Genomic DNA, 26,129 nt, shown 5'->3' with positions numbered 1-26,129 from the left:
GATATCTAGTCTCATAGCATTCTGGTCAGAAAAGATACTTGATACGATTTCAATTTTCTTAAATTTACCAAGGCTTGATTTGTGACCCAAGATATGATCTATCCTTGAGAATGTTCCATGAGCAGTTGAGAAGAATGTGTATTCTGTTGTTTTTGGATGGAATGTCCTATAAATATCAATTAAGTCCATCTTGTTTAATGTATCATTTAAAGCTTGTGTTTCCTTATTTATTTTCATTTTGGATGATCTGTCCATTGGTGACAGTGGGGTGTTAAAGTCCCCTACTATGATGTGTTACTGTCGATTTCTCCTTTTATGGCTGTTAGTATTTGCCTTATGTATTAAGGTGCTCCTATGTTGGGTGCATAAATATTTACAATTGTTATATCTTCTTCTTGGATGGATCCCTTGATCATTATGTACTGTCCTTTTTTCTCTCTTGTAATAGTGTTTATTTTAAAGTCTATTTTGTCTGATATGAGAATTGCTACTCTAGCTTTCTTTTGGTTTCCATTTGCATGGAATATCTTATTCCATCCCCTCACTTTCAGTCTGTATGTGTCCCTAGGTCTGAAGTGGGTCTCTTGTAGACAGCATATATATGGGTCTTGTTTTTATATCCATTCAGCTAGTCTGTGTCTTTTGGTGGGAGCATTTAATCCATTTACATTTAAGGTAATTATCGATATGTATGTTCCTATTCCCATTTTCTTAATTGTTTTGGATTCGTTATTGTAGGTCTTTTCCTTCTCTTCTGTTTCTTGCCTAGAGAAGATCCTTTAGCATTTGTTGTTAAGCTGGTTTGGTGGTGCTGAACTCTCAACTTTTGCTTGTCTGTAAACGTTTTAATTTCTCCATCAAATCTGAATGAGATCTTTGCTGGGTAGAGTAATCTTGGTTGTAGGTTTTTCTCCTTCATTACTTTAAATCTGTCCTGCCACTCCCTTCTGCCTTGCAGAGTTTCTGCTGAAAGATCAGCTGTTAACCTTATGGGGATTCCCTTGTGTGTTATTTGTTGTTTTTCCCTTGCTGCTTTTAATATATTTTCTTTGTATTTAATTTTTGATAGTTTGATTAATATGTGTCTTGGCATATTTCTCCTTGGATTTATCCTGTATGGGACTCCCTGTGCTTCCTGGACTTGATTAGCTATTTCCTTTCCCACACTATGGAAGTTTTCAACTATAACCTGTTCAAATATTTTCTCAGTTCCTTTCTTTTTCTCTTCTTCTTCTGGGACCCCTATAATTCGAATGTTGGTGTGTTTAATGTTGTCCCAGAGGTCTCTGAGACTGTCCTCAGTTCTTTTCATTCTTTTTTCTTTATTCTGCTCTGAAGTAGTTATTTCCACTATTTTATCCTCCAGGTCACTTATCCGTTCTTCTGCCTCAGTTATTCTGCTATTGATCCCTTCTAGAGTATTCTTAATTTCATTTGTTGTGTTGTTCATCATTGCTTGTTTCATCTTTAGTTCTTCTAGGTCCTTGTTAAATTTTCTTGCATTTTCTCTATTCTATTTCCAAGATTGTTGATCATCTTTACTATCATTATTCTGAATTCTTTTTCAGGTAGACTGCCTATTTCCTCTTCATTTGTTAGTTCTGGTGGGTTTTTCCCTTGTTCCTTCATCTGCTGTGTGTTTTTCTGTCTTCTCATTTTGCTTATCTTACTGTGTTTGGGGTCTCCTTTTTGCAGGCTGCATGTTCGTATTTCCCGTTTTTTTGGTGTCTGTCCCCAGTGGCTAAGGTTGGTTCAGTGGGTTGTGTAGGCTTCCTGGTGGAGGGCACTAGTGCCTGTGTTCTGGTGGATGAGGCTGCATCTTGCCTTTGGTGGGCAGGTCCACATCTGGTGGTGTGTTTTGGCGTGTCTGTGGCCTTATTATGATTTTAGGCAGCCTCTCTGCTAATGGGTGGGGTTGTGTTCCTGTCTTGCTAGTTGTTTGACATAGGGTGTCCAGCACTGTAGCTTGCCGGTCGTTGAGTGAAGCTGGGTGTTGATGTTGAGATGGAGATCTCTGGGAGATTTTCACCGTTTGATATTATTTGGAGCTGGGAGGTCTCTTGTGGACTAGTGTCCTGAAGTTGGCTCTCCCACCTCAGAGGCACAGCACTGACTCTTGGCTGGAGCACCAAGAGCCTTTCATCCACATGGCTCAGAATAAAAGGGAGAAAAAGTAGAAAGAAAGAAAGAAAGAAAGAAAGAAAGAAAGAAAGAAAGAAAGAAAGAAAGAAAGAAAGAAAGAAAGAAAGAAAGGAAGGGAGAGAGAGGGAGGGAGGGAAGAAAGAAAGAAAGAAAGAAAGAAAGAGAAAGAAAGAAAGAAAGAAAGAGGATAAAGTAAAATAAGATAAAATAAAATAAAGTTATGAAAATAAAAAATAATTATGAAGAAAAAAAATTTTTTTAAATAAAAAAAGAAAAAACGGACGGACAGAACCCTAGGAGAAATGGTGAAAGCAAAGCTATACAGACAAAATCTCACACTGAAGCATACACATACACACTCACAAAAAGAGGAAAAGGGGAAAAAAAAAATCTATCTTGCTCCCAAAGTCCACCTCCTCAATTTGGGATGATTCGTTGTCTATTTAGGTATTCCACAGATGCAGGGTACATCAAGTTGATTGTGGAGATTTAATCCGTTGCTTCTGAGGCTGATGGGAGAGATTTCCCTTTCTCTTCTTTGTTCGCACACCTCCCGGGTTTCAGCTTTGGATTTGGTCCCGCCTCTGCGTGTAGGTCGCCGGAGGGCGTCTGTTTTTCGCTCAGACAGGACGGGGTTAAAGGAGCCGCTGATTCGAGGGCTCTGGGTCACTCAGGCCAGGGGGGAGGGAGGGGCACGGAGTGCGGGGCGGGCCTGCGGCGGCAGAGGCCAGTGTGACGTTGCACCAGCCTGAGGCGCGCTATGCGTTCTCCCGGGGCAGTTGTCCCTGGATCCCGGGAACCTGGCAGTGGCGGGCTGCACAGGCTCCCTGGCAGGGAGGTGTGGATAGTGACCTGTCCTCGCTCGCAGGCTTCTTGGTGGCGGCAGCAGCAGCCTTAGTGTCTCATGCCCGTCTCTGGGCTTCGCGCTTTTAGCCGCGGCTCACGCCCGTCTCTGGAGCTCCTTTAAGCAGCGCTCTTAATCCCCTCTCCTCACGCACCGGGAAACAAAGAGGGAAGAAAAAGTCTCTTGCCTCTTCGGCAGGTGCAGACTTTTCCCCGGACTCCCTCCCGGCTAGCCGTGGTGCACTAATCCCTTCAGGCTATGTTCAAGCCGCCAACCCCAGTCCTCTCCCTGCGCTCCAACCAAAGCCCGAGCCTCAGCTCGCAGCCCCGCCCGCCCCGGCGGGTGAGCAGACAAGCCTCTCGCGCTGGTGAGTGCCCGTCGGCCCTGATCCTCCGTGCGGTAATCTCTCCGCTTTGCCCTCCGCACCCCTGTTTCTGCGCTCTCCTCCGTGGCCCTGAAGCTTCCCCCCTCCGCCACCCGTAGTCTCCACCCGCGAAGGGGCTTCCTAGTATGTGGAATCCTTTCCTCCTTCACAGCTCCCTCCCACTGGTGCAGGGCCCGTCCCTATTCTTTGTCTCTGTTTGTTCTCTTTTCTTTTGCCCTACCAGGTACGTGGGGGGGTTTCTTGCCTTTTGGGAGGTCTGAGGTCTTCTGCCAGCGTTCAATGGGTGTTCTGTAGGAGTTGTTCCACGTGTAGATATATTTCTGATGTATCTGTGGGGAGGAAGGTGATCTCCGCGTTTTACTCTTCCGCCATCTTCCTCAACTCCTCCTTCCTCTTGTTTTAGTTACTGGTTTCAATGATATACATGGAGCTAATTTTTTCAATTATTTTATTCCAGAAAAATTGAGTATGAATTAAATCTTAGCATTTTATGTTATCTTAAATGTTCCAAGGGAGATTAGCAAATCCTTTTTGTAATGAAAATTGGTTTTGTACATTTTCCCCTTTTTCTGAGAAGTTGAGATTTCCTAAAGGCACATCCATACCCATTTTTAATTTTCTCTTTTAAGAATAACATTCCCCAAACTAAAAGCAAATTCTGTTGATATTTTTGGTAATATCTAGACAGTTGAAGTAAAGCAAAGTCTTGATTTTAGTTTCTCAGAAATAAAAGTTTTCTTAGCGCCGCTTCAGAGAAGGCACTGGAGTGGGGATATTTACCTGCTCAGGGTTCCACTTTAGTCTAACAAAGACAAGCATGGGAATGTGGCCTGTGCCCTCCTAGACTGTTGGCTTTTTCTCCACATGAGAATGCAGCAAGGCTATTTGCTAAGTGGTGTTTTTGAGAGATCCAGTTTTCATATTATAAAAGTTTGGGGCTTTTGAAAGATCACAAAACACAGAAGAGATGCCTTAACCCTTATTTAGAGCTCTTAGGACGCAGAGGAGTAGTTAGTGGTTTGAATGGGCAGACAGACACACCAGGCTTGGATAGGCAAATTTACTGCCACAGCTGTCTTTGTTAAAACTATGAAGTTGAAATGAATGTTCAGTGACTTCTAATCTCTACATTTAGGTGATTTTCTGCTCTGCTTTCGGGATCTGATAAAACTGGTCAGAGTCAAATGTTAAGCAATTAGATTTTTAATCTTCTCAACAGTATTTTCAGTTTAAAAGAGAACAGCAAGGGAGAACAATGATTGCTCCAAATACATGAGTATCTGATATAAACTCAGCTATAAGACACACCACCTGGCTGTAATTAGGTTTCTTAAATGTTTGATTTCATTGAGCATGTGTCTTTTCTGAGTTCTTCTTTGTTTTATTATTTATTATTATTATTTTATTATTTACACTGAAAACTAGTTAATCGCACAATCTTCCTTTGAATCCATTGTCAGTCCTAAATGGGCCTCTGTGTTCTTCCTGATGCTAGTGAGTTGAGCTGGACCAGTGGTTCTCAAGCTTTAATGTGCATGGGAATCACCTGAAAGTCTTCTGAAGCACAGCTCCCTGGGCCCCACCTGACTCTCTGATTCAGTAGGTCTGAGGTAGAGCTCCCAAATTTGCATTTTTAACAAGTTCCCTGTAGATGCTAATGTTGCAGGTGGGGTACCATACTTTGAAACCATGGGGCTGGCCAATATAGAAGAAAATCTGAAGGTATCCTTTTTGAACCCAGAGCCTGGAGTGAAATCCAATCTGATGACTTTTCATTTTGTCCACTCTGGACTCTACTCATCTTTTCTGAGGCATAGGGGCCAGTTAAGCAAACAGCTTTTCCCCCTAAAAGAATTGTTCCAGAGGGCTTAGAATCTTCTTATCAACCCTGCCAAAGCCATGGCCCCTGAGGCTTACATGCACTAAGACAAGGTCAGGAGAAAAATGGGTATGTGTTTCAGGGGAGAGGATTTCTTTTCCCAATTCACCCAGTCTCTTATGATTTTATCTAGCTTAACCCTGAGCTTCTCAAGGAAAGGAAGCACATCTGAGTCATCCATACAGCCGATAGTCTTGAACGGCACCTGGCATATAGAAGGCATATAGTCATTTCGATGTTGTTGGTTGTTTCTAGAGTCCTTTCCTATGCTTGCTTGAGGTAGATCCAGCAAGGAGAGTCCTTCCAATATGCGTCCAGTCACTCCTGCAGGTGCCACTTGCTCTACCTGCACCAAGGGCCATCTCTACAGGCTTTGCATCTGGTCTGTGTAAATGTGTGCAGCCTGACCAGCACTGTGGGCTCAGTGTCTTAAGATCTTAGTGTGATTATGGCATTGATTCCAGAAAGTAGAAAGATGTCTTTTTTCAGTGGTGTTAATATTAACATAGGATGGCTAATTGGACCACAAGTAATACATTTCTTATATATAGCTTCATTCTAGGAAAGACATAGAGTAGATTTTTCCTGGTTTATTTTGCTTTGCCTAGGTCTTTGCTGATTTAAATAAGCCAATAATCCTCTGTAAGGAGGGGAGGAGTGACCACATAAGACCAGTTGGGCTACTGAGTAGAAATCTTGGACTGCTACCCATTTTGCCCTAATTTTTATGATGATATGATCAAATTGAGTAGAGTCCAGAGTGGACAAAATGAAAAGTCATCAGATTGGATTTCACTCCAGGCTCTGGGTTCAAAAAGGATACCTTCAGATTTTCTTCTATATTGGCCAGCCCCATGGTTTCAAAGTATGGTACCCCACCTGCAACATTAGCATCTACAGGGAACTTGTTAAAAATGCAAATTTGGGAGCTCTACCTCAGACCTACTGAATCAGAGAGTCAGGTGGGGCCCAGGGAGCTGTGCTTCAGAAGACTTTCAGGTGATTCCCATGCACATTAAAGCTTGAGAACCACTGGTCCAGCTCAACTCACTAGCATCAGGAAGAACACAGAGGCCCATTTAGGACTGACAATGGATTCAAAGGAAGATTGTGCGATTAACTAGTTTTCAGTGTAAATAATAAAATAATAAAAGATTTATACTTACTGGACAGGATCCCTGAATCCTACTATTTAAGGCTTTCATTCATTCAGTGAATATTTACTAAGCCCCTTGTATGTGTCAGACTGTGATGCCTGCTGGAACTTATATCTCAGGTACGGAAAGGGATGTCTAAGAGGTGCATTCTTTGTGGACATGGCAAAATGTGATCTCACAAATTTTATTAGCTGTCCACATTGTGGAGAATTGAAGGTTTTATTTCCAGAAAAGTAGATAGGCTTGTCAGGAGAGTGGCAAGTAGTAATTTGTTATGGTCTGTTGGAGAAGAAAAGGCAGCAAGTCAGTGACAGTGCCCATGTAATGGCATAAACGTTTTGCTGTCACCTGCTAGGTGGAATCATGATATTGTTGACACCAACAGGTAGGGACAAAAGCAAATTGCAAGTATCGCTAACACTTAGAGAGCACTTACTATGTGCCAGGCATTGTGTAAATATTTTGACTGTATTAGCTCAATACTTATAATAACCATATGAAGTAGGTTTTTTAATTGTGGTCTATGTCAGTTTTTAAAAAATAATTTTAAAATATTTTTAATTGTGGTAAAAAACATAAACATAAAATTTACTGTCTTAACCATTTTTAAGTGTACAGTTCAGTAGTATTAAGTACATTCACGTTGTTGTACAACAGATCTCCAGAATTTTTTCATCCTGTAAAACTGAATTCTATATTCATTGAAAAACAGCTCCCCATTTCCCTCTCTCTCCAGCCTGTGGAAATCACCATTCTACTTTCTATTTGTTTGAGTTTGGATAATTTAACATGACTTATGCTCTAGATTTACTGATTCTTTCTTCTACTTGGTTGAGTCTGTTGTTGATGCTCTTATTGCTTTCTTCTCTCATTGTATTCTTCAGCTGTAAGATTTCTATTTGTTCGTTTTGATGATTTCTATTTCTTTGTTGAACTTCTCATTTTGTTTATGCATTGTTTTCTTAATTTTAGTTGCCCGTGTATTTTTATAGTTCACTGAAATTCTTTAAGAGGATTATTCTGAATTCCTTGTCAGACGGTTCATAGATCTCTTGCAGCTTGGGGTACTTGATGGGTCAGCTGGCAGCATCTGTGGGCAGTGGGGTTTGCTGTCAGGGTCTCTAGCTGGGTGAAGTCACTGCCTATGCTCTGAGGTCAGGGGGCTGCTGCTGGCTGGGCTCTGTGTTCGCTCACGGTAGATGACATTTCAGGCTGTGCTTCCTGACCAGATGGTGCTCACGGCTGCATTCTTTGTTTATGCAGGTCCATAGGCAGGGCTTTAAGGTTGGATGGGACCTCACGCTGTGCTCTGTGATGAGGTGGGACCAAAGGGTGTGTCCCAAAGTTGGACTGGGTCCCTGTCTGGGCTTCCACATCAGATGGGACCCACAGACTATGCTCCATGATTGGGTGGACTCACTGGCTGAGCTCCCTGATTGGGCTGGGCTACAGGCAGCATTTAGCAATTGGGCAGTTCTGTATGCTGGGCTCTGCTTCAGGGTGGGGCTGTAGACTGGGTTTCTCGACTGGGTGGTACCATACGCTGGGCTTTGAGGCTACCCAGGGTCACTGTTCTGACTCCCTGGTCATATGAGACCAGAGGCTATACTTCAGAGTTGGGTAGGCCTTCTGGCCTGGGGCTCTGTATAAGCAGGGCTGTAGCATGGAGGGCTCCCTGGCTACCTGGGTTCAGTGGCCAGGCTTCCCGGTTGGGTAGGACTGGGGGGCTATACTCAGCAGATTGTGAATTTTCTTCTCTGCCTAGGTGGGGCCACAGAACAGTCTCCACAGCAAATATAGCTTGTTGACTGGTTACCCATATCAGGCAGAGCTGCCTGGACCAAACAAAGTCCCTGGCCAGAAGGGGCTACTGGCTCAGCTCTGCAGATGGGCAGAGCCCCTGGCTGGCATCTCTGCTTCAGTGCTGCTGAGTGCTGATTGCTGTAAGCCCTGTCCCCCACTTATCTGTCTCTATCTGATCCACTTTGGGTTCTCTTTCTCCCAGTGGAGAAACCATAGGCCCAGAGGGGCCCTTTTGGTGCAGTGCTGTACCGGCCTGGGGGAGGGGTGACACAGTCAGGGTATAGCTGCTCCTCCTTCCCTTCTAATGTGATGCTTCTCAGTCTCTGTGATCCAACAGGGCACTTCAGCTTCAGCCCCCAGTTCTGGGATTTTCACAGTGGTGTCTTGTCTGTGGATAGTTGTTAGGTAGTCTTCTTGTGAGGGAGACTGAAGCTGGGAATGACCTATGCTGCCATCTTGATGACATCACTCCTGAAGTCTCTTTTTTTCCAGAGAGCATTTGTGTGTCATCTGCCAGTTCCCTGGGGATACTGCCTACCTGAGATCTTTCTCTCTGTTCCAGGATTTTTTTGAATTTGAACTGTAAACTCTGGTGAATACCATTTGAGAGTCAAGTTTTCAGGAGAAATTTTTTTGTCTCTCCCTTTAGCTAGTTCCAAGGTTGACACAGGCAAGTTTTCTTGCAGTCCCTTTCTGCATAAAGATTTGTTTCTCCTTTACTCTCACACTAAAGATTCAGCCTGTTGCTGCCCTAGCGTTATGAGAATGATAGATTCTCCATTTGGTCTAATCTTGGCATCAATAATGGTGTCTCTTAGAAGAAATAGTGTCTCAGGGTCAATGATATTTGGTATTATTACTGAAACTCATGTGACATGGAACCTTGTTTTCCCCAAGCAACATGCATAAAGTCCTACAGAACTCTACAGTACCACATAGAAACCACTTAGGGCAAGTCTGGGCTAGATGGCTCTGACAGTTTCAAAACTATTTATCCTAGTTTCAATGTTTTGAGGCAGTAAAATGTACAAAGGACAAAATGATGCTAAGAATATTATTCCCAGAAGCATAGGCTATTTATGTTCCTCTCTTTCAAAAACTTCCATTTTCTTAATTAAATCTAGTCCAGGGATAAATTAGTCCTGTTTTATATGCTAAAGGAATCAGGGGGGGTGGGGGGGAGGTTTTCATTTAAACTTCTGTAAAATCTTTTTCACTATCCTCAAAGTTTTTTCCTTATGATAAAGATAATTTTATGTGAATATATTGACTTTTATATATCTGAGAACATACTCTTTGCTTTTTTCTTATTAAAAAATCACATTTTGAGAAATCCCTCTTGTTTTACATTCTTCAAAAATGTTATTTTTCTTAATGGCATCTGAAATATGAATTTATTGCAGTTTATTCTGAGTTTATAAACATTACAATTTTTGTCATTTTAAATTGAATAGTTCATCCCTTGCTTATAGCCGTGAGTCACACAACATTGTATTGCTAGTACGAATGCTTGTTTACTGTCTTGGGAAGAGAAAACAAAATGATGACTAGGCCAAGTTCCCACCCACCTGGAACTCATTTTCTCATTGGGAAATAAAGATATGCACAAATATGTCTGATAGAAGTACTATATTTGAACTTAATATGAGAGCATGGGAAAAAGAAGGCATGTGTGAGCATCTGGTGTGACTTCAGGGGCTCAATTAATCTCAAGTGAGTATGTGAACATTTTCAAAATTAAGCGGAGGTCTGGAGGCCTGCAGGTGTAGCTACCTGCAGGGATGCAGGGGCTAGTTTGTGTAAAGGTGCGAGACTAGAGTAAAAGGAGGGAAAGCCTCCTGTCATACCTGAACACTTTCCAACTGACCTGCAGTTAGCTGAATTTAATCTCTTTTTAATTTCCAAAATTCCATTTAAAACCAACTCATTCAGAAATACCTTTAAAAAACTGCATGGCATTACTTATTGCATACAGCAAGAAGTATCTTCTAGAACAGATGTTATACCACTATAGAGATGGAAACGCTGGTCTCCCCCCACCCCACCCCCATGTGAGCGGGCTGGTGTGTTAGTAATACTGAGAACTGGCTGTGACAGCAACTCGGATATGGAATTGAGATTGGTCAGGATCATTGTCTCTTTTCCATTCTCTGTTTTTCCCTAGAAGCTCCTGATTAACGACAGGTTTAACTGAAAAATCTCTTGGCTTTTTTTCTTAGCCCTGTTTTTCTGAGGACAATATGCTGTAAATATGAGGCAAGTGAAAAGAAAACAACATATTTGGGAGAAATGCTACTCTACAGAGAATGAGAATTTTTGAATAGGGGACATTTTTGCAGTGACACTTTTTCCCCCATTGAAATCATTTAGCTGGCTTGGGTCTCCAAAACCACATGTTGGGCGACAAGCCTTTCTTAGCTCCTAGAGCCCATTAGAAAACTGCTTACTTCCAGTCTGTTAATGAAAGTTGGCCGTCTGAGGTCTTCCCACCGCTGCCATCCTTCTCCTACGTTGCTTCAGTGGAATTGAAAGCTCCACGGTGAAATGGAGCCAGTAGTAATAAAAGCTCCAGGACCCGGCAGATTCAGTAACAGCAGGCATGTGTTCAGAGGCCCTTGCTTGGCAGACCTGATCTGCATCACTTCTCTGTCTAATCCCCATAGGAGTGAGACTCACTCACATCCTCCAGCACAGAGCCTATAGTCTCTGAACGCTCATTCATTTCAAAAGAATAAACTGAGTACCAGTTTGGGGCCAAGGGCTCTGCAGGCCTCCAGTGACACAAGAATGAACCAGAGGGATGCAGTTCCTGCCCTCAGGGAACTTAACAGTCTGGGAACGATTTTATTTTCATAAATGTGAAACTGATGTTGAATAACTCTGTAGTCACCTTTCGCTTATTTTTCCACCAAGACTTTTTTAAAATTAAATTTGTCATGGACGGGCCGTATCTCGGGACCAGCCCTGTCCAATCTCAGCATGATTCATAAGCACCTAAGTATTTCTTCCCTGCATCTCTCAACAGATTGCTTTGAAGTAATCTACTCTGCAGCCCAAAACACCTGACCAAACGTAAATAGATTGTTCTTTCACAGACACATTGTTGACTTTTAAAACACCAATTTAATTACTTAACGAAGTGACATGTGCTATTTCTTTACTCCCTTGGCCCGTGTCGTGGGGCCTGGTGAAGTTTTTCCAGTCTCTTATTCTCTGATGGTAGCTCCGGTAGATTCCAGGCACTGCCCCATCCTGGTAGGTGGGCTGAGGCAGGTGTGCAAGCCCATCCGGCTGTGGCGTGCTAGGCTCCACGGGGCCGGTGGGTGGGGCGATTCACTGCTCGTGAGACGGTGGCACTTAGGACATCTCAGATGGACGATGATGTGGTGCAGGCTGGGCTGTGCTCGGTTTATGGACTTTCCTCTGCTTGGCTTCAGCGCCTCACCTTTGTTGTGATTGCTTTAGGACACATGGAGAAAGAATCTGCCTGGGAGGGACCAGACTGCTTTTGTTCGCTTTGCTGGGTAGGCTTTCCTGGGAGAAGCAGCTGGGACACAGAACAGAAGGTGTATGTCTTGTGGAAATCTAAAATCTTTGCTCTGGCAGGGAATGTCAGAGATACTGAGTCTAGCCCCTCATTTGATAGAGGAGGAACCTGAGTCCCCCAAGAGCTGAGGATCGGTGGTAGACAAGGCTGACGCTAGAGCTCATCATGCCTTCTGACTTTTTTCCAGTGCCCCTTCTGCTCCGCTTGATAAATGGCCACTGGAATTGTTATAGACTTGAGAGAATGGCGATATCTTTAAAAAAAAAAAAATACTGTATTCTCCTAACCCCTAATCAGGCAAATGTTTGCTTTATTTGGAATCTAAAGGAGAAACGTCCAGAAACAGTCAGTATACTAGGACTATGGGGGAGAAAATGAACTCTCTTACTGAGAGAGAGCTTATGCTGTAGGGAGTATCTCCCACAGCTTGGATCCTTAGAAAGGTGGCAACTTCCTCCTGGAATCATCTGGAAGCTGGAGGCCACCTTCTGCCAGCAAACACTCCAACCAAACTGCCACTAAAAGACCATTTAAATATAATCTGCCCTGATGAGATTTCCAACCAGATTTCTGGACCAGAGGGGTTTGGATAAAGGTCAGAGAAGTCTTTAAACTGAATCATGGACCTTTTCTAAGGACATGCTTTATCTCAGTCTGTTATCAAAGCCTGCATGATTTTCGTGGAATCCACTGTGGATTTGTGTGCAGTTTATACGTGTAACTTATTTTAAAAGTACCTTATGCCCTCAGGACTTTTAATAAACTATCCCCCACCAGAGATAGAGCCATAAGAACCCCTCAACCACCTGCCTCCTCCACCAAAAAAAAAAACCCACAACAAAAAAAAAACCATTGGTTGAAGCCCTATTTAGGAAATTCACATTTGAAACTGCAACTACTGGCACTGTGTACTTCTGATATTATCTGATGACAATTTATCATTGTCAGTGAGATACAGAGCTGTGTACTTTTTTTTTTTAATTCTGCTGTGATATGGAAACAATTATCTTGTCAAGGCCAGAAAAACATTAGTTCTGTCAAACAGTATAAGAAAAATCACAATGAAAAGTTTGGAAAGTGACGTGAAAGAGTGTGACTAACCTAAAGGCTTGGATGACTTCATGGATTTGGTTACCTGTGAGCCCACGTCAACCAGGCTGGCGGTTCCCCTCTCCTCCCCTTCCACATGTGCTCTGTGGAAAACCGGGGGAGGGGCGGGTGCTCAGGTCTGGGCCATTCCTCCTGGATCCTGCTGGTGGGTTTCTGCTAATTACACAAATCAGTAACAGATGTGCTGAGGCTAAGCACCTCATATTTATTCCACAATGTGTTTTCTTTAAATGACAAATTTTTTAAGGCCAAAAAGAAAAATATCATTATATAGTTTTCCTCTGCAACACAGAGCAAAAGGGGGGAATACATGTCTCCAGAGAGGTAGTTCATCCTGTCATTTGAACAAGGAGCTAAGCTAATAGTCTCAGAAGAGAAAGACCTTTGTAACTGTTTAAGATCCTTATTAAGGTTTATTTAAATGTGGTATTCTATAAATCATAGATTTTGTGTTCCCCAAGCTGTTAGATTATAATTTATAGCTGGAGTATTTTTACTCTATGTATAAAATGGTTGATAAGGTTGATAAATTGCTCCCACAGAGAAGGGAGCCAGGAGGAGCTTTCCTTAAATAGGAAAACAGTGAAGTTGGAAAAATGAACATTCCACTGTCTTTTTTCTGATCTGTGAAGAGACACTTTTAGGCTTCCAAACATACTAGTGGCATGGCACAGGAGCATGGCTTTTCCCTCTTATTAAGAATATTGGAAATGGGTAACAGAAAATTTGGAAGTAGAGGTGGTATGGCTGCCCCTAGGAGGACGGGGGCCTCAGGACAAATATTTTTGTTCAGGACTCCTGTTTATATAAACAATTTGAGTCACCCGAAATCAGAATGTCAGCACTGGTCTGGTCTAGTCCCCGGCCAGAATGCTTCCCACGGGAGAGGCTACAGAGGAATCATTCCTCCTCCTTCCTTCACCCCGCCCATATCTTTGGGGCATCTGATGAACCCACATGTGAGGGGAAGGGAGGGAGGGAGAGAGTGTTTGTGAGGGGGTAGTGGAAATAGTAGAGGGCTTGAGCATGCGTGGAAGGGGAGAAACAGGGATGGGGTCCATGTGGGTCATGAGTATGCCCCTCTCTTTTGGTCTTAGTCACCAGAGGGTGTCTGTGAACTTTTCTGAGTGTAGCTAAGGACTTAAAGGAGAAGTGGAGCATTTACTAGGATAACTATTTGAGTAGCTGGAGATCTCTTGCAAGGAGAGGAAGAAGCCTGTTGTAGAAGAAATACTGCTTGTGATTTGATTTTTTATGGAAGACCGTAAAGCCTAAGCTGTGCTAAATCAATACACACAACTGGGAAAGGTGTCTTTTAAAAGTGAATGACTCAGTTTAACACATTTGAGGCAAAACTAGAGTAAGAGTGAACAGTGATTGATACAATTAAGTATTCACGAGGAAAATGATAATTATATCAAGGTATTTGGTTTTCTTTAAATCGTGCTCTAATTTTCTGTTGATTTCATTAATATAGTAGTTTATTATGGATAGAAATATCTATGGTTAGTTGTAGCAATAAAAAATTGTATTTTCATAGAAAAGTATAATTTGTGGGAAAATATACCTTTTTATTTACCGTTAAACATATCGCTTGAAGCTTGAATCCCTGCAGGCCCCTCCCTCCCTCCCTTCCTTGCATAATAAATGTATTCACTATCTGTTTGTCAGGTGCTGCTGTACTGGCATCTACGCATTTCATTGAATACTCACAGCCCCCCTCAAATCCCCATTTTATAGCCAAGGAACCTAAGACTGAGAGAGATTGAGTATTTTGCTCAGGGACACGCAGTTCTATCAGAATTCTGACTCCAGTACCTTTACCCTTAAGATACCAGCTTCCTTCTGTTGAATACTTACCATCTGCCGGGCATTGAGTTAGGTTCCTGAGCTCCCACAGATGAATAAATTGTATGACCTGCTGTCAGTGATGCCAAAAACTTGGCCTCTGTGTACCAGTGCTGAATTGAATCTTGGAGACAGTTTTGGGTGAAGTGGAAAAGAAGAGCTTTATTGCTTTGCCAGGCAAAGGGGGACACAGCAGGCTCCTGCCCTCAAAAACTGTGTGTCCCAACCCAGGAGGATTTGGTGAGGAGTTTTATAGCAATGGTTCAAGGGTAGGGTTGCTGATATGATTAGGGTGTGTTCAGGGCCTGCACTCCTGTAATCTGGTCTCAGGTGGTCTGATGAGCTTCTCAAGGTTATCAAACTGTCATCCTCTCTGGAATGAAGAATGCTGACATCTTCCATTTGTTGGGGGTTTTAGTTCTGTAAAGAGCTCAAAGAGATTGTTATGTGTATCCCTGGAGGTGGAACCAGGACCCTGCCCCAAGGCTGCACTATTGTTTCTTCGCTGCTCCTGCCTTTTCTCGGCATCCCCTCCCTTCCCTGATTAGCAACTCTTCGAATCTTCCCTTTGGAACTCAGGGAAGGTCACGGAGGCTGGAGTCTGTTTCCTACAAACAAGAAATGGGGGACAAGGAAAGGCTTCCATGCCCAGGAGCCCCACAGGGTCCTGCTTGGTTTCCCCCTTGGGGAGGGCCTGGGAATCAGCCTATAAATAATTGTGAGTCGACAGCTATGAAGCAGTGAGGTGTGGAGTGTCATGGGACTACAAAGGAGTGGCCTGGAACCCAGCCCTGGAGGATGGAAGTGGGCAGGGCTCAGAAAGTCTTCCTAGAAGATCTGTCTCTGGGCTGACCCTTCAAGGATCAATCAGAGCGAAGCAGGTGAAGGGGGGAAAGGATGGCCATGGGGTGGAGGGGGGACAATAGGAGGAAAGTCACAGAAGTGAAGAGTGGTTTGGGCTGCAGCACAAGCGATCTGGCATGGTTAAATCAGTGGGATCTGGGATTAATTTGATGTCGGGTGTTGGAGAGAGGGAGAGAGATCATATTTCTGACTTGGACCCTGGGATGGAGGTGGTGGTGTCAGAGACTGATACGGGGAACACAAGAAGGGAGCCTGGTTAAGGAACTGTGAGAATGAGTCCAGGCCTGGGCACACTGAGTTTGAGAAGCCTGTGTCACATCCTCAGCGGAGGGTCTAGTAGCAAGTTAAATGTCTAACATTTATAAAAAGTTGTAAAATAATTCATCAAATATTTATAGAGCACCTACCATTGGCTAGATGATGCTCTAGGCACAGGAGTTAGTGTTGTGCGTTAAGTCTCTGTTTCATGGAGATTATATTCTGGTGGGATGAAGACAGATAATAAAGAAGTAAATTAGTGAGCTGATTTCAGAATTGTTATTAAGAAAGAACTGGGTAATGTAGAAGTTCTCATTGAGAAGGTAACACTGGAACTGTGACCTGAGTGTTTAGAGGGAAACTTTCATTTGAATACCCCGGGGTTAAAGTATTCCAGGCAGAGGGCGTGGCAAGTGCAGTTGTCCCTTGATGTAGGAATGAGCCTGGTAAGTTAGAGAAAGACAATCAGTGAAGCTGAAGCTCCGTGAGTGAGGGCGAAAGTACAGTGAAGCAAAGTTGAAGAGGCAGACAAGCATAGCTCAGGAAGAGCTTTACGTCATGGCGCAGAGCCCGGATTTCACTCCAAGTAAAATGGAAGCCATTGGCAGGTTTTTAACTTGGGTAAATGCTAATGTTACCATTTCAAATGACAAAAAACAGCATACAAAACTGTATTTATTGCACACTCTCAACTGTATAAAATGATGTGAGCAAAGAAGCTTTTAAAGAAACTCGCCAAATGATACCACTGATTGAGAGGTGGTTTCATGCCATGGTCAGTGCTGTGAATGCTGAGTACCAGGGCTGGAACTTGGTCCTGACACTTGCTAGACCAGCAGTTCTCAAACTCTGTGATCTCAGGACTCTATCTATCAATATTTACCATATCAGAAATTAAAATGGAGAAAAAATTTAAACTTTTATTAATTTATTAAAAAATATTGAACCCATGATATGTTTACCTAAATGACATATTTTAATGAAAAAATTACTGTACTCTCCAAAAAATAAGCTGTGAGAAGAGAGTCAATTTTTATACTTAAGTTCTTATTATTTAGCACAATAGGAAGCAGCTGGGTTCTCATATCTGCTTCTGCATTCAGTTCGTTGTGATATCACAAGTCATATATACTTATGCAAGAATGAGAGTGAATAGGGCAAATAATCAGCTTCTTAGCATCATTCTGAAAATAGTTTTGCCATTGTGGATCCCTTAAAAGTTCCATACCCCACCTTAAAAATCTTTGTGTTCAGTGTGACGTTGGGCAGTGTCCTAACATAATGGGTCTCAAACTAGTTTCTCCATCTGTAAACTGGAGGCTGTTATAGCACCAACCTCACGGGATTGTTGTGATTACTTAATGAGTCAGTATATGTATTTAATGAGTCAATATATGTTAAAATAGTGCCTGGTACATATGGTGTTCAGTACATATCAGCGAGTTTTCTTTTTGTTGTGATTCTGTGTGGCAGCAAAAACTCTCGCAAGAAGTTGCAAAAACTCATTTAAACTTTATTCTCACTGATTTTCCTTCCTGTCCTCTCTTGCTCCGGTTGTGAAATGAGGCTTCAAATCTGAATGCCAGCTTACAAATGCTACCGTCAAATAATTGCAGGTTTAATCAGTTACTCATAGTTTAGCTTGTAGTAATTTTCCAGATTCTTTCTTTCTTCCTTGTACCTAAAATCATCTCTTCTCAGTGAGTAGAAGTTTGATGGTAGATGAGGTGGAGGAAGAAGAAGAGATCTGACAGTACCAGGTTCTGCCTGATGCTATAAGACTTCAATTTAATTGCTTTCCCCCTCTTATATTTTCCATACTGCAATCAGAAAATGAATTGAAATGAAAGTCAGAAGACGCCATCAGCTGCTGCTTGAGGATTTGTGTCAGCTAGTGCTTTTTTTTTTTTTTTGGGTGGCGGTAAGTGAAATTCTCAGTCTTGGCTTCACAGTGGAATCACCTGGGAAATATTTTCAATTACTGATGCTTGGATCATCCCACCTCCAAAGATACTGATTTAATTGGCCTGGATGTGGCATGGTCGTCAGGATTTTAAAAATCCTCCTAGTGCCCAAAGTCTCACCAGGCTATGACTAAAAAATAAGGTCATGTGTTTCCTTTTTTACTGTAAAATATAACAAATCTACCAAAAAAGTACGTAATACATAAATGTCAGCTTAACAAATTGTAAAATGAACACTCACATCACCACGATCCAGGGCAAGAACCAGAACGTTGCCAAACCACAGAAGCTCCCTTGCCTTTTCTCAGTCACACCTCATTTTCCAACTATCTGGAGTTAATCATTGCCCTGATATTTTATAATCACTTTGTTTTATAATTTTATCCTATGAGTATAAATCTCTAAACAACATAGAATAGATTGGCACATTTTTAAACTTTATTGAAATGGAATCATACGTTTTTGTCTGGCTTCTTTTGCTCAACATTGTATATATTTTTTGATTCATTTGTGGTTTTGGATATAGCTGTAGTTCCTTGCTTTTCATTATTCTGTAGAATTCTATGATATCAATATACTACAGTGTCTTTCTACATTCCACTCCTGATGGATGTTTCTGGTTTGGGACTGTTATAACCAGTTCTGGTATGAGCATTTTCATATGTCTCCTCGTACACGAAGGCAGACATTCTGAACATATATCTCTAAGAATAGATTTGTTGGACACCTTTGCTCATCCGAAGGAAGAGAGAGAGGCTGAGCAAACCGGAGTCCAGAAGATAGGAGTTGGTGTCTGGGACTCTGTTAACTCTGCTCTGGGCTGGGACCCTGGAGGGTTGCACTGCTCTGAGCCATGTGCCCTGAGGATGTTGATGATCTACAGGAGGCAACTGTGAAGCTCAGGATCCTCTCTTTTAATCGTTTCCTGAGACTAGAGGGATAAGGTTCAATGCCTGTCAAGGGTAGAGATCCTGTTGAAATACTTCCCTCTCTGGACTGGGACCCAAGGGCAGCCTCCTGGCAATAGGGTCACAGGCAGGACAGCTGGGTGGTGCAGAAAACATCAGGCCTTCATCCGAACCTCAGCAGCTGATAGAAGGAGATAAACACACTCTCTGGAGAAAGAAAACATCATCCTGCGCCTTAAAGTGGTTCTTAAATTCTTATCCTCTCCTTTATCTTGACAGGTATTCCCCACTAGTTAGTTCACTGAAGCTTTGATGAAGATCCTTCTTTTCCTTAGCTTTTTTTGTTATCTTCAGTGGGGAGTTTGGTATGAATCAATTATTACTGATGGCACATGCCCCTATCTTATATGCATACCATAAACCCAGGCTTGTTTCAGATACCTCTGCTAAAATATCCTGGGGTTTCCAGGGAGTGCTGACAAACTTTTCTGGTCTGTTCTCATGGTTGCCTGATACTCCAGGCTATTGACCTGCCCTTCTGTAGGTTCTCTCTTGCCACATTGAGTCTAAGATCCTCTGGGTCACTGCTGCCGTCTGTACTACTTTGTCCAAGCATAAACATAGGCCGTGGTATGCTAGAGCTGGCCCATATTGGTTCCTAGGAACTGATTGTTAAATTCTTAGGATTTATGTGAGCCAGTGGTTAAACACAGCTGTTATTAAAAATTAAATTATATAAACTTACGAGTTAAATAAATTATATGAAACACAAAGTTCATGAATACTCAAGACTCATCCCTTTTAAATTAGCTTTTACCATATTTTGCTGATGATGCTCTTGAGGTTATTTCTATCTGTTGGATCTGTGTGGTGGAAATACTATATACAATGGCGTGCTGTGGCACCTCGCTTCTCAACTCAGTGATGTGACTGCTTGAACAGTCATGGGAAAATATTTACACCATGGAAATTGGTCAAGGCTACAAATCAGGGCTTTTTCTTTCTTTTGAAGAGCTAGTTGTTAAACACTTAGCACATCTCTGGACATAGGCCCCCCTTTCAAATCCTCACAGCAGAGTCAGACTCAAAGAACAGAGTTTAGCAGGCCTCAAAGAATAATAACAGGGAATTACCGTTCAGAGAACTTAAAAACTGGTTACTAGAATGGTTATTCTGAGTCACAGGCATAGGCCTCTTGATGGTAGTTACTAATGTTGCCGCTTTGCCTAAATCCTGTCTCAGCTGTTTATTGGTGGTTGAATTCAACTTTCCTGCCTTGTCGTTCAGCCTACCCTCAAAGAGAATGACATTGAGCAGGTCTTTCCTATGTCGATTCCAGGCCTCAACTCTCTGAGATACACAGAGAGTAAAATAATTTCCTTCCTTCCCTCATCTACCCCACTCCTCTTTTCTGTTCTCTTTTTTTTTTTTTTTTTTTTTTTGCCCTAAGAATGAACTCTCCTTGAGATGACTGACAGTGGGAATGTCCATGCTCTTTACTTCTTACCATGGGGCTAACCTTGCTCAGAATACAATAATCACCATTTTTTCACAGTGTCTGGTTTATTCAGTATTGAATAAAACCACCTGTGGAGCTTCAACAGAACAGTCCAGATTGAGATTTGGCCTTTGAACACTGGCCTCCACTTTCCCTTTCCTTGAACAAATATACACCCATCTCAAGAATAAACAATAATGCTAAGACACAGAGTAGTCCAAATCCAGATTTAGCAATAAAGACACCAAAATATTTTGTCTTCAACATAATGTACATGTACAGGTCATGATTTAAAGGATTGCCTTACCTGTATAACTATGTAGAACCTACCTTTAGTTTCTCTGTCTGGAACATTTGCATTTAAGATTCCTCATTGCTTTCAGAATTGCCCTAAGAAGAAAATGTGCTTCAGAATATATTCAAAATCTAGCACTTCTCCCTGCTGATCACCTGATCTAGCCCCCCTCGTCTTTCATCTGGACCACTGCAGTAGCCTCCTAATTGGTTTCCCAGCTTCCACAATTGCCCCTCTTCAGTCCATTCTCAGCACAGCATCCGGAGTGCTCAGGTTAAAATACAAATCGGATCAGGATGTTTCTTTGCTCGCAATCCTCTAATGTCTTCTCATTTTACTTAGGGAACAAGCCATGGTTACCTCCATAGGATCCTCTTTATTTCTTTGACATCATTATACTCCCTGAAGGTCACTCTGCTCCAGCCAGATGGACTGTCTTGCTGTCCTCTGAACATACCAGATGCTTTCTTGCCTCAGGGATTTTTCATGCACTCTACTTGCAGTATGAAATTTTCCTGTCCCAGAAAGCTGCAAATTTCGATTCTTTATTTCCTTCAGATTTTTTCTCAAATATTACTTCTTAGTGAGACCTTCTCCAGTCACTTTATCACAATTACAGCCCTCCTATATTTCCTATCCCTTTTTCCACCCTAGTACTGATTATATATATATATATATATATATATATATATATATATATATATATATATATATGTATATCTTTGTTATTGTATAAATTGTCTGTTTCCTGACACCATTACAAGGCATATTTCATATGGAATTTTTATCTGATTGTATCATGTTCAAATACCATTGCCTAGAACCTGGTACCTGGCACATAGTGGTTTCTTAATAAATATTGAATGAATGAATGAATGAATGACAGAGTGGTAGAACAGACATTGGTTAGGATCTGGAGACCTAGGTTTTAATTTTTGCCTTTGCCTGTGATAAGCTCTGTAACACTTATTACATTCTGTTTCTATACCTCTAGGTACTTACTAATACGATGGGGATATAATGACTGTTTCACATGCCTCATTGACTTTTAGTGAGGCTCATGCAGGGAAGTGCTCTCTATAGGTGTGAGGGAATATTTTTATTGTCTTATTTATTTATACCCACTGTAGCGAGCAGCTAGTTCCAGGTACACCTTGCTTTAAACCACTCCCAAGAAAAAGCTCTCCATTTGAACAGAGGGTGGGGCTGACAGGTTCATTTCCGTATCTCCCTCTGAAGATGTTAGTGGATCCTTGCTTATCGCTTAGATCAGGTAATTGGACTTATTATAAGCCATTAAAAACCTAAAGAATGAAATAAGCCACCACAGGGGCCAGGGCCTTGTGTGTGTCCAGCATTGAATTTTATGTGTTCTGCATATATGATACCCTTTCATCCACCCCACTGCAACTCTGCAAGTGAGAGTATGGCTTCATTTTAGAGATGAAGAAATTGAAGTTTAGAAAGATCTAGTACCCCACTAAAGCAGTGGAGCTGATAAGAGACAGAGCCTGGGGAGAACTCATGTCTGTCTGACTCTAACACCAGACTCCTGTCCAACTCAGGAAATTGAGATAGTCAGTCCAAGAGCCTAAAAGTGAATATTCTCACACCTGTGGAAGATGTTTCTCACTGATGTGTTCATTTCTTTTCAGACTGTCTATGACCAGTGGTTCATTACCCTTTTTAACATTGTCTACACATCACTGCCTGTTTTAGCCATGGGGATTTTTGACCAGGTATGTGTTTTTCTCTGCCTTTATAACGTATTTTGCTCTGTGGATGCCTTTTAGTTGCTTTTAGCTTCTAAGTAGAAGACATGAATCATAGAAAGAGTCCTAGGAATGCAGTTGTTTTAATAGGTATTGCATGGCTCAAAAACCCTTCCAGATCTCCCACCTCCACCAAAAGATCCTCTGATCAGAGCTTGATTACTATCCTTTTAAAGATTCACACCCTACATTATTTCTCTAAAGGCTCTGAGACATCCTGCAAGAAACAGTCTCTTTAATTTCATTGTAGCCCAGCATTTCCCAAACTCATAGAACTGCACGTTTACTTATTTATTTTTCATGTAGAACTGATCAATTTGCCTCAGAACTAGTACCTGTGGTTCACACACCAGGGAATACTGTATTAGCCTCTGAAAGTGCAGAGAACCATGCAGTGATACATAGAAAATCATGGAGCTGGGTTGGAGTGCAGAGAGCTAGCATCTGTTGGTGACACTGTCCAGCACAGCCCAGAACAGGAACTCCAGGCCAGAGGAACACCCTGCCAATGGGAGAGGAAGACACGGAGCCCCACAGCCATGGAGAGAGAAAGTGAGCCGTTTTCTTTGGTTTAGCTCCACGTGCTTGAGGGGAGAGAAGGGAGGGAATCATTTATAAAATGGTAGATCCTTGGCACACTCGGACCCTTGGAGGGTACTTCCTGGATGGGGACAAAGTCTGGCTGCCTATGGGGAAGTGAAAGGCTAGCCAGAGGAGCTTTCATGGCAGAGTGTATTGTTTAAAAAAATTTTTTGAAGTACTTTTAAAGAGACCAGATTTTCTCCAGGCTGTTGTTAGATCCATTTGCTAGGCCTCATTTTCTGGCCCAGAGCCATCTATTGCAGAATATAAATCTTCGCATTATGAGCTCACTCTACTCTCCCATTCTGAGGCTTTGTAGTCAGCTGTAAGCCTCACTTCTTGTATGTAAAAAGGGCAGTTTGTGAACAACATATTTGTGAAATTCTACAAAAAGTCGTGAACTCTTGAAGACCTTAGATGTAAGGGATTAAGCTCATTCATTTCCAGGTGCCCATGTTTGCAAGTGTTCCTTTCCTTGGTACTTTGTAGCTGCCTAGAATGTAGAGTAAAATATTAAATATAAAGCAGTTTCTGGGAAAAGATGGTTATTGTGCAATTTGAAAAAATATATAATAAGGGGAGAATTCAAGATGTTGTTATAGGAAGATCCTGAACTCACCTCTTCCTATGGGCACAGTGGGTCTACAGCTACAGAAGGAAAAATTTCTCTTAAAAAACCCTAAAGGCTGGCTGAAGAAAACCACATGGAAGCCGGTTGGAGAGGCTGGCACACAATGCCACCATAAACCCCACCCCCGCCCTCAGCATGATAATCCTCAACAGGGAGAAAACTCAAAACCTGAAGCTTCTCCCTTAGGAGTGAAGGGTGTGCACCCCACATTGGGCACCTTAACATTTCAGACCTGCACCTGCACCTGAGAGATGAACCTCCTAAAACCAGTGAGGCTCATGTCCCAAGACCCACAAGACTGAAGCAATCTAAGAAATGGCTCTGAATGGGCCCGTGTGCTCAGACCCACTTGCTCCTTGGGCCCAGCTCAGAGGCAGCAGATCATGCCCAGTGATGGAGGCTCACCAGCTTATATTAAATCATCAGCCTGGGGGAAGGCATCTTATTTAACACACACATCTAGGAGCCCGCTGGAACGCACTCCAGGGACAGAGACTGGTGGGCGCCATCCTTATACTCTCCCTTTGCCATACTCCAGAGCACCAGTGTCTCCTGAAAGGGAGCTGTTAACATGTGTCTGGTGCCCCTATTTTTGTGGCTGCCGTCCAGGGGACACCTCTTGACTGCCTGGCTCTGGAGGCCAGGAGAACTTGCATTCCTGGTCCCATGGGACTATAGTAATCGGCGTTACCCAGAAAGGAGCTCATATTCCTATCTGGTGTCCTGATTTTTACGGCTGCTGCCAGGGAACACTTCTACATCATCTGGCTCTGGTGGCCAGTGGGGCTTACACTCGTGGGTCTCACAGGATTGTAACCAGTGGAGAGAGAGTTCTTAAATATCTACCACCCCTCCCATGGCAGAGCAAGAGGCAACAGACTCAGGAGCTCAGTCTTTCTGTGAAGGAGGCCTATTAGCTAATCATTATAGCTGAGGCCTGAGGGGTAGCCGTCTAATTAAACATGCATCTAGGGGCTGACTGTCATCCTTTCCAGAGACCTCAGAGGGCAGGCAGTATCTTCATGCTCTCCCTATGCCACATTCTAGAGCTCCAGTGTCTCCTGGAGAGGAGCTTCACATGTGACTGGTGCCCTGGTTCTTGTAGCTGCTGCTCAGGGGACACCACTTGATCACCTGGCTCTTGTGGCTGGGGGCTTGCGTTCCTGAGTCCCATGAAACAGTAGCAAATGAAGAGTTGGTTCTTGGCAGGCTACTCCCAGGGCACTGCACAGACAGCAGACTGAAACCCACTCCCAGTCTTTGTGGAAAAAGGAACTCTTTGTTTGTCCTGGAGCTTCAGCCTGAGGGGCAGGCTTCAGGTTTGGCACACTCCTAGTGGCTGAGGAAGCTGCTCTCAAGGAATGTAAGCTGTGGATGCCATCTTGGTCTGCTCCCTCTGCCTTGCTCCAGCTTTCTGCCATCTCCCAGAAAAGAGCTTGTGCATTAATCTGGAGCCCTGACTTTTGTGACTGAGGCATAGGGAACCTCCTAGATTGCCTGGTTCTCGTGGCCAGCGAGGCTCATTCTTGCAGTCCCACAGGTATATATTTGCATGTTTTTAAAAACTGCTGCTTGAGGGTCTAGAGTCCCATCAACCTGAATCTAGGTGCTATAATCTGACCCTGACACTGACATGTCTTGGCACATTCTCAACTACTGAGAGCTGTTAAAAATATAATAGGCTCTTGAACAAGCATGAAGGTTTGAGAGACAACAAAGAGCTGGGGCAGGGTTGAACAATAAGGTCTGTCTCCTACATGAGGCCACTCTTGGAGACAGGGAGAAGTGTTTGTTTTGTCAGCTGTATGAAAACAAACAGAGACAGTCAAACAAAATGAAGAAACAGAGAAAAGCAATGATCTTAGAAGATCTTAAAGAGAGAGAAGAATGCGTGAACACAATAACTTCAACAAAAAGATGAAAAATGTAAGAAAATACCAAATAGAAGTCATAGAGCTGAAGAATACAAGAGCTGAACTGATTAATACACTACAGGGATTCAACAACAGACTAGATGAAACATTAGGAAGGATCAGTCAACTTGAAGACAGGAACTCACCCAATCAGAGCAGCAAAAAGAAAAAAGGATGAAAATAAGTGAAGATTGCTTAAGGAACTTACAGGACAACATCAAGCAGACCAACATTCACATTATATGGGTCTCAGAAGGGGAAGAGAGAGAGAAAGGAGCAGAAATTGTATTTGTAGAAATAATGACTGAAAACTTCCCCAACCTGGGAGGGAAACAGACATCCAGACCCAGGAAGTTCAGAGAGTTCCAAATAAGATGAACCCAAAGAGACCCACAGAAAAACACTTTGTAATCAAACCGTCAAAAGTTAAAGACAAAGAAATAATATTAAAAGGAGCAAGAGAAAAACAACTTATTATATACAAGGCAACCCCCATAAGACTATCAGCAGATTTTTTTCAGCAGAAACTTTGCAGGCCGAAAGGGAGTGACATGATATATTCAAAGTTGAAAGGTAGAACTTTCACCAAGAATATTCTACCTGGCAAGATTATCATTCAGAATTGAAGGAGAGAGAAAGAGTTTTTCAGACAAGCAAAAGATAGAGGAATTCATCACTACGAAGCCAGCTTTATGAGAAATGTTAAAGGGGCTTCTTTAATCTGAAAAG

General features: G+C 42.5%; 1 protein-coding gene across 4 annotated transcripts in view; it reads left to right on the top strand.

The window, feature by feature from the left end:
• Window positions 1-26,129, top strand: part of ATP8B4 (ATPase phospholipid transporting 8B4 (putative)) — a 258,761-nt gene that overhangs the window by 213,295 nt on the left and 19,337 nt on the right. For all 4 annotated transcript variants that reach the window (XM_079914504.1, XM_079914503.1, XM_079914502.1 and 1 more), the window contains one exon: window positions 22,158-22,241. In XM_079914504.1, the coding sequence (XP_079770630.1) occupies window positions 22,158-22,241 (84 nt within the window). The remainder of the gene's footprint in view (window positions 1-22,157; window positions 22,242-26,129) is intronic.

The sequence above is a fragment of the Stenella coeruleoalba genome, assembly GCF_951394435.1.
Source record: "Stenella coeruleoalba genome assembly, chromosome: 2".
NCBI lineage: Eukaryota > Metazoa > Chordata > Mammalia > Artiodactyla > Delphinidae > Stenella > Stenella coeruleoalba.
This window is presented reverse-complemented; position numbering and strand designations above follow the sequence as displayed.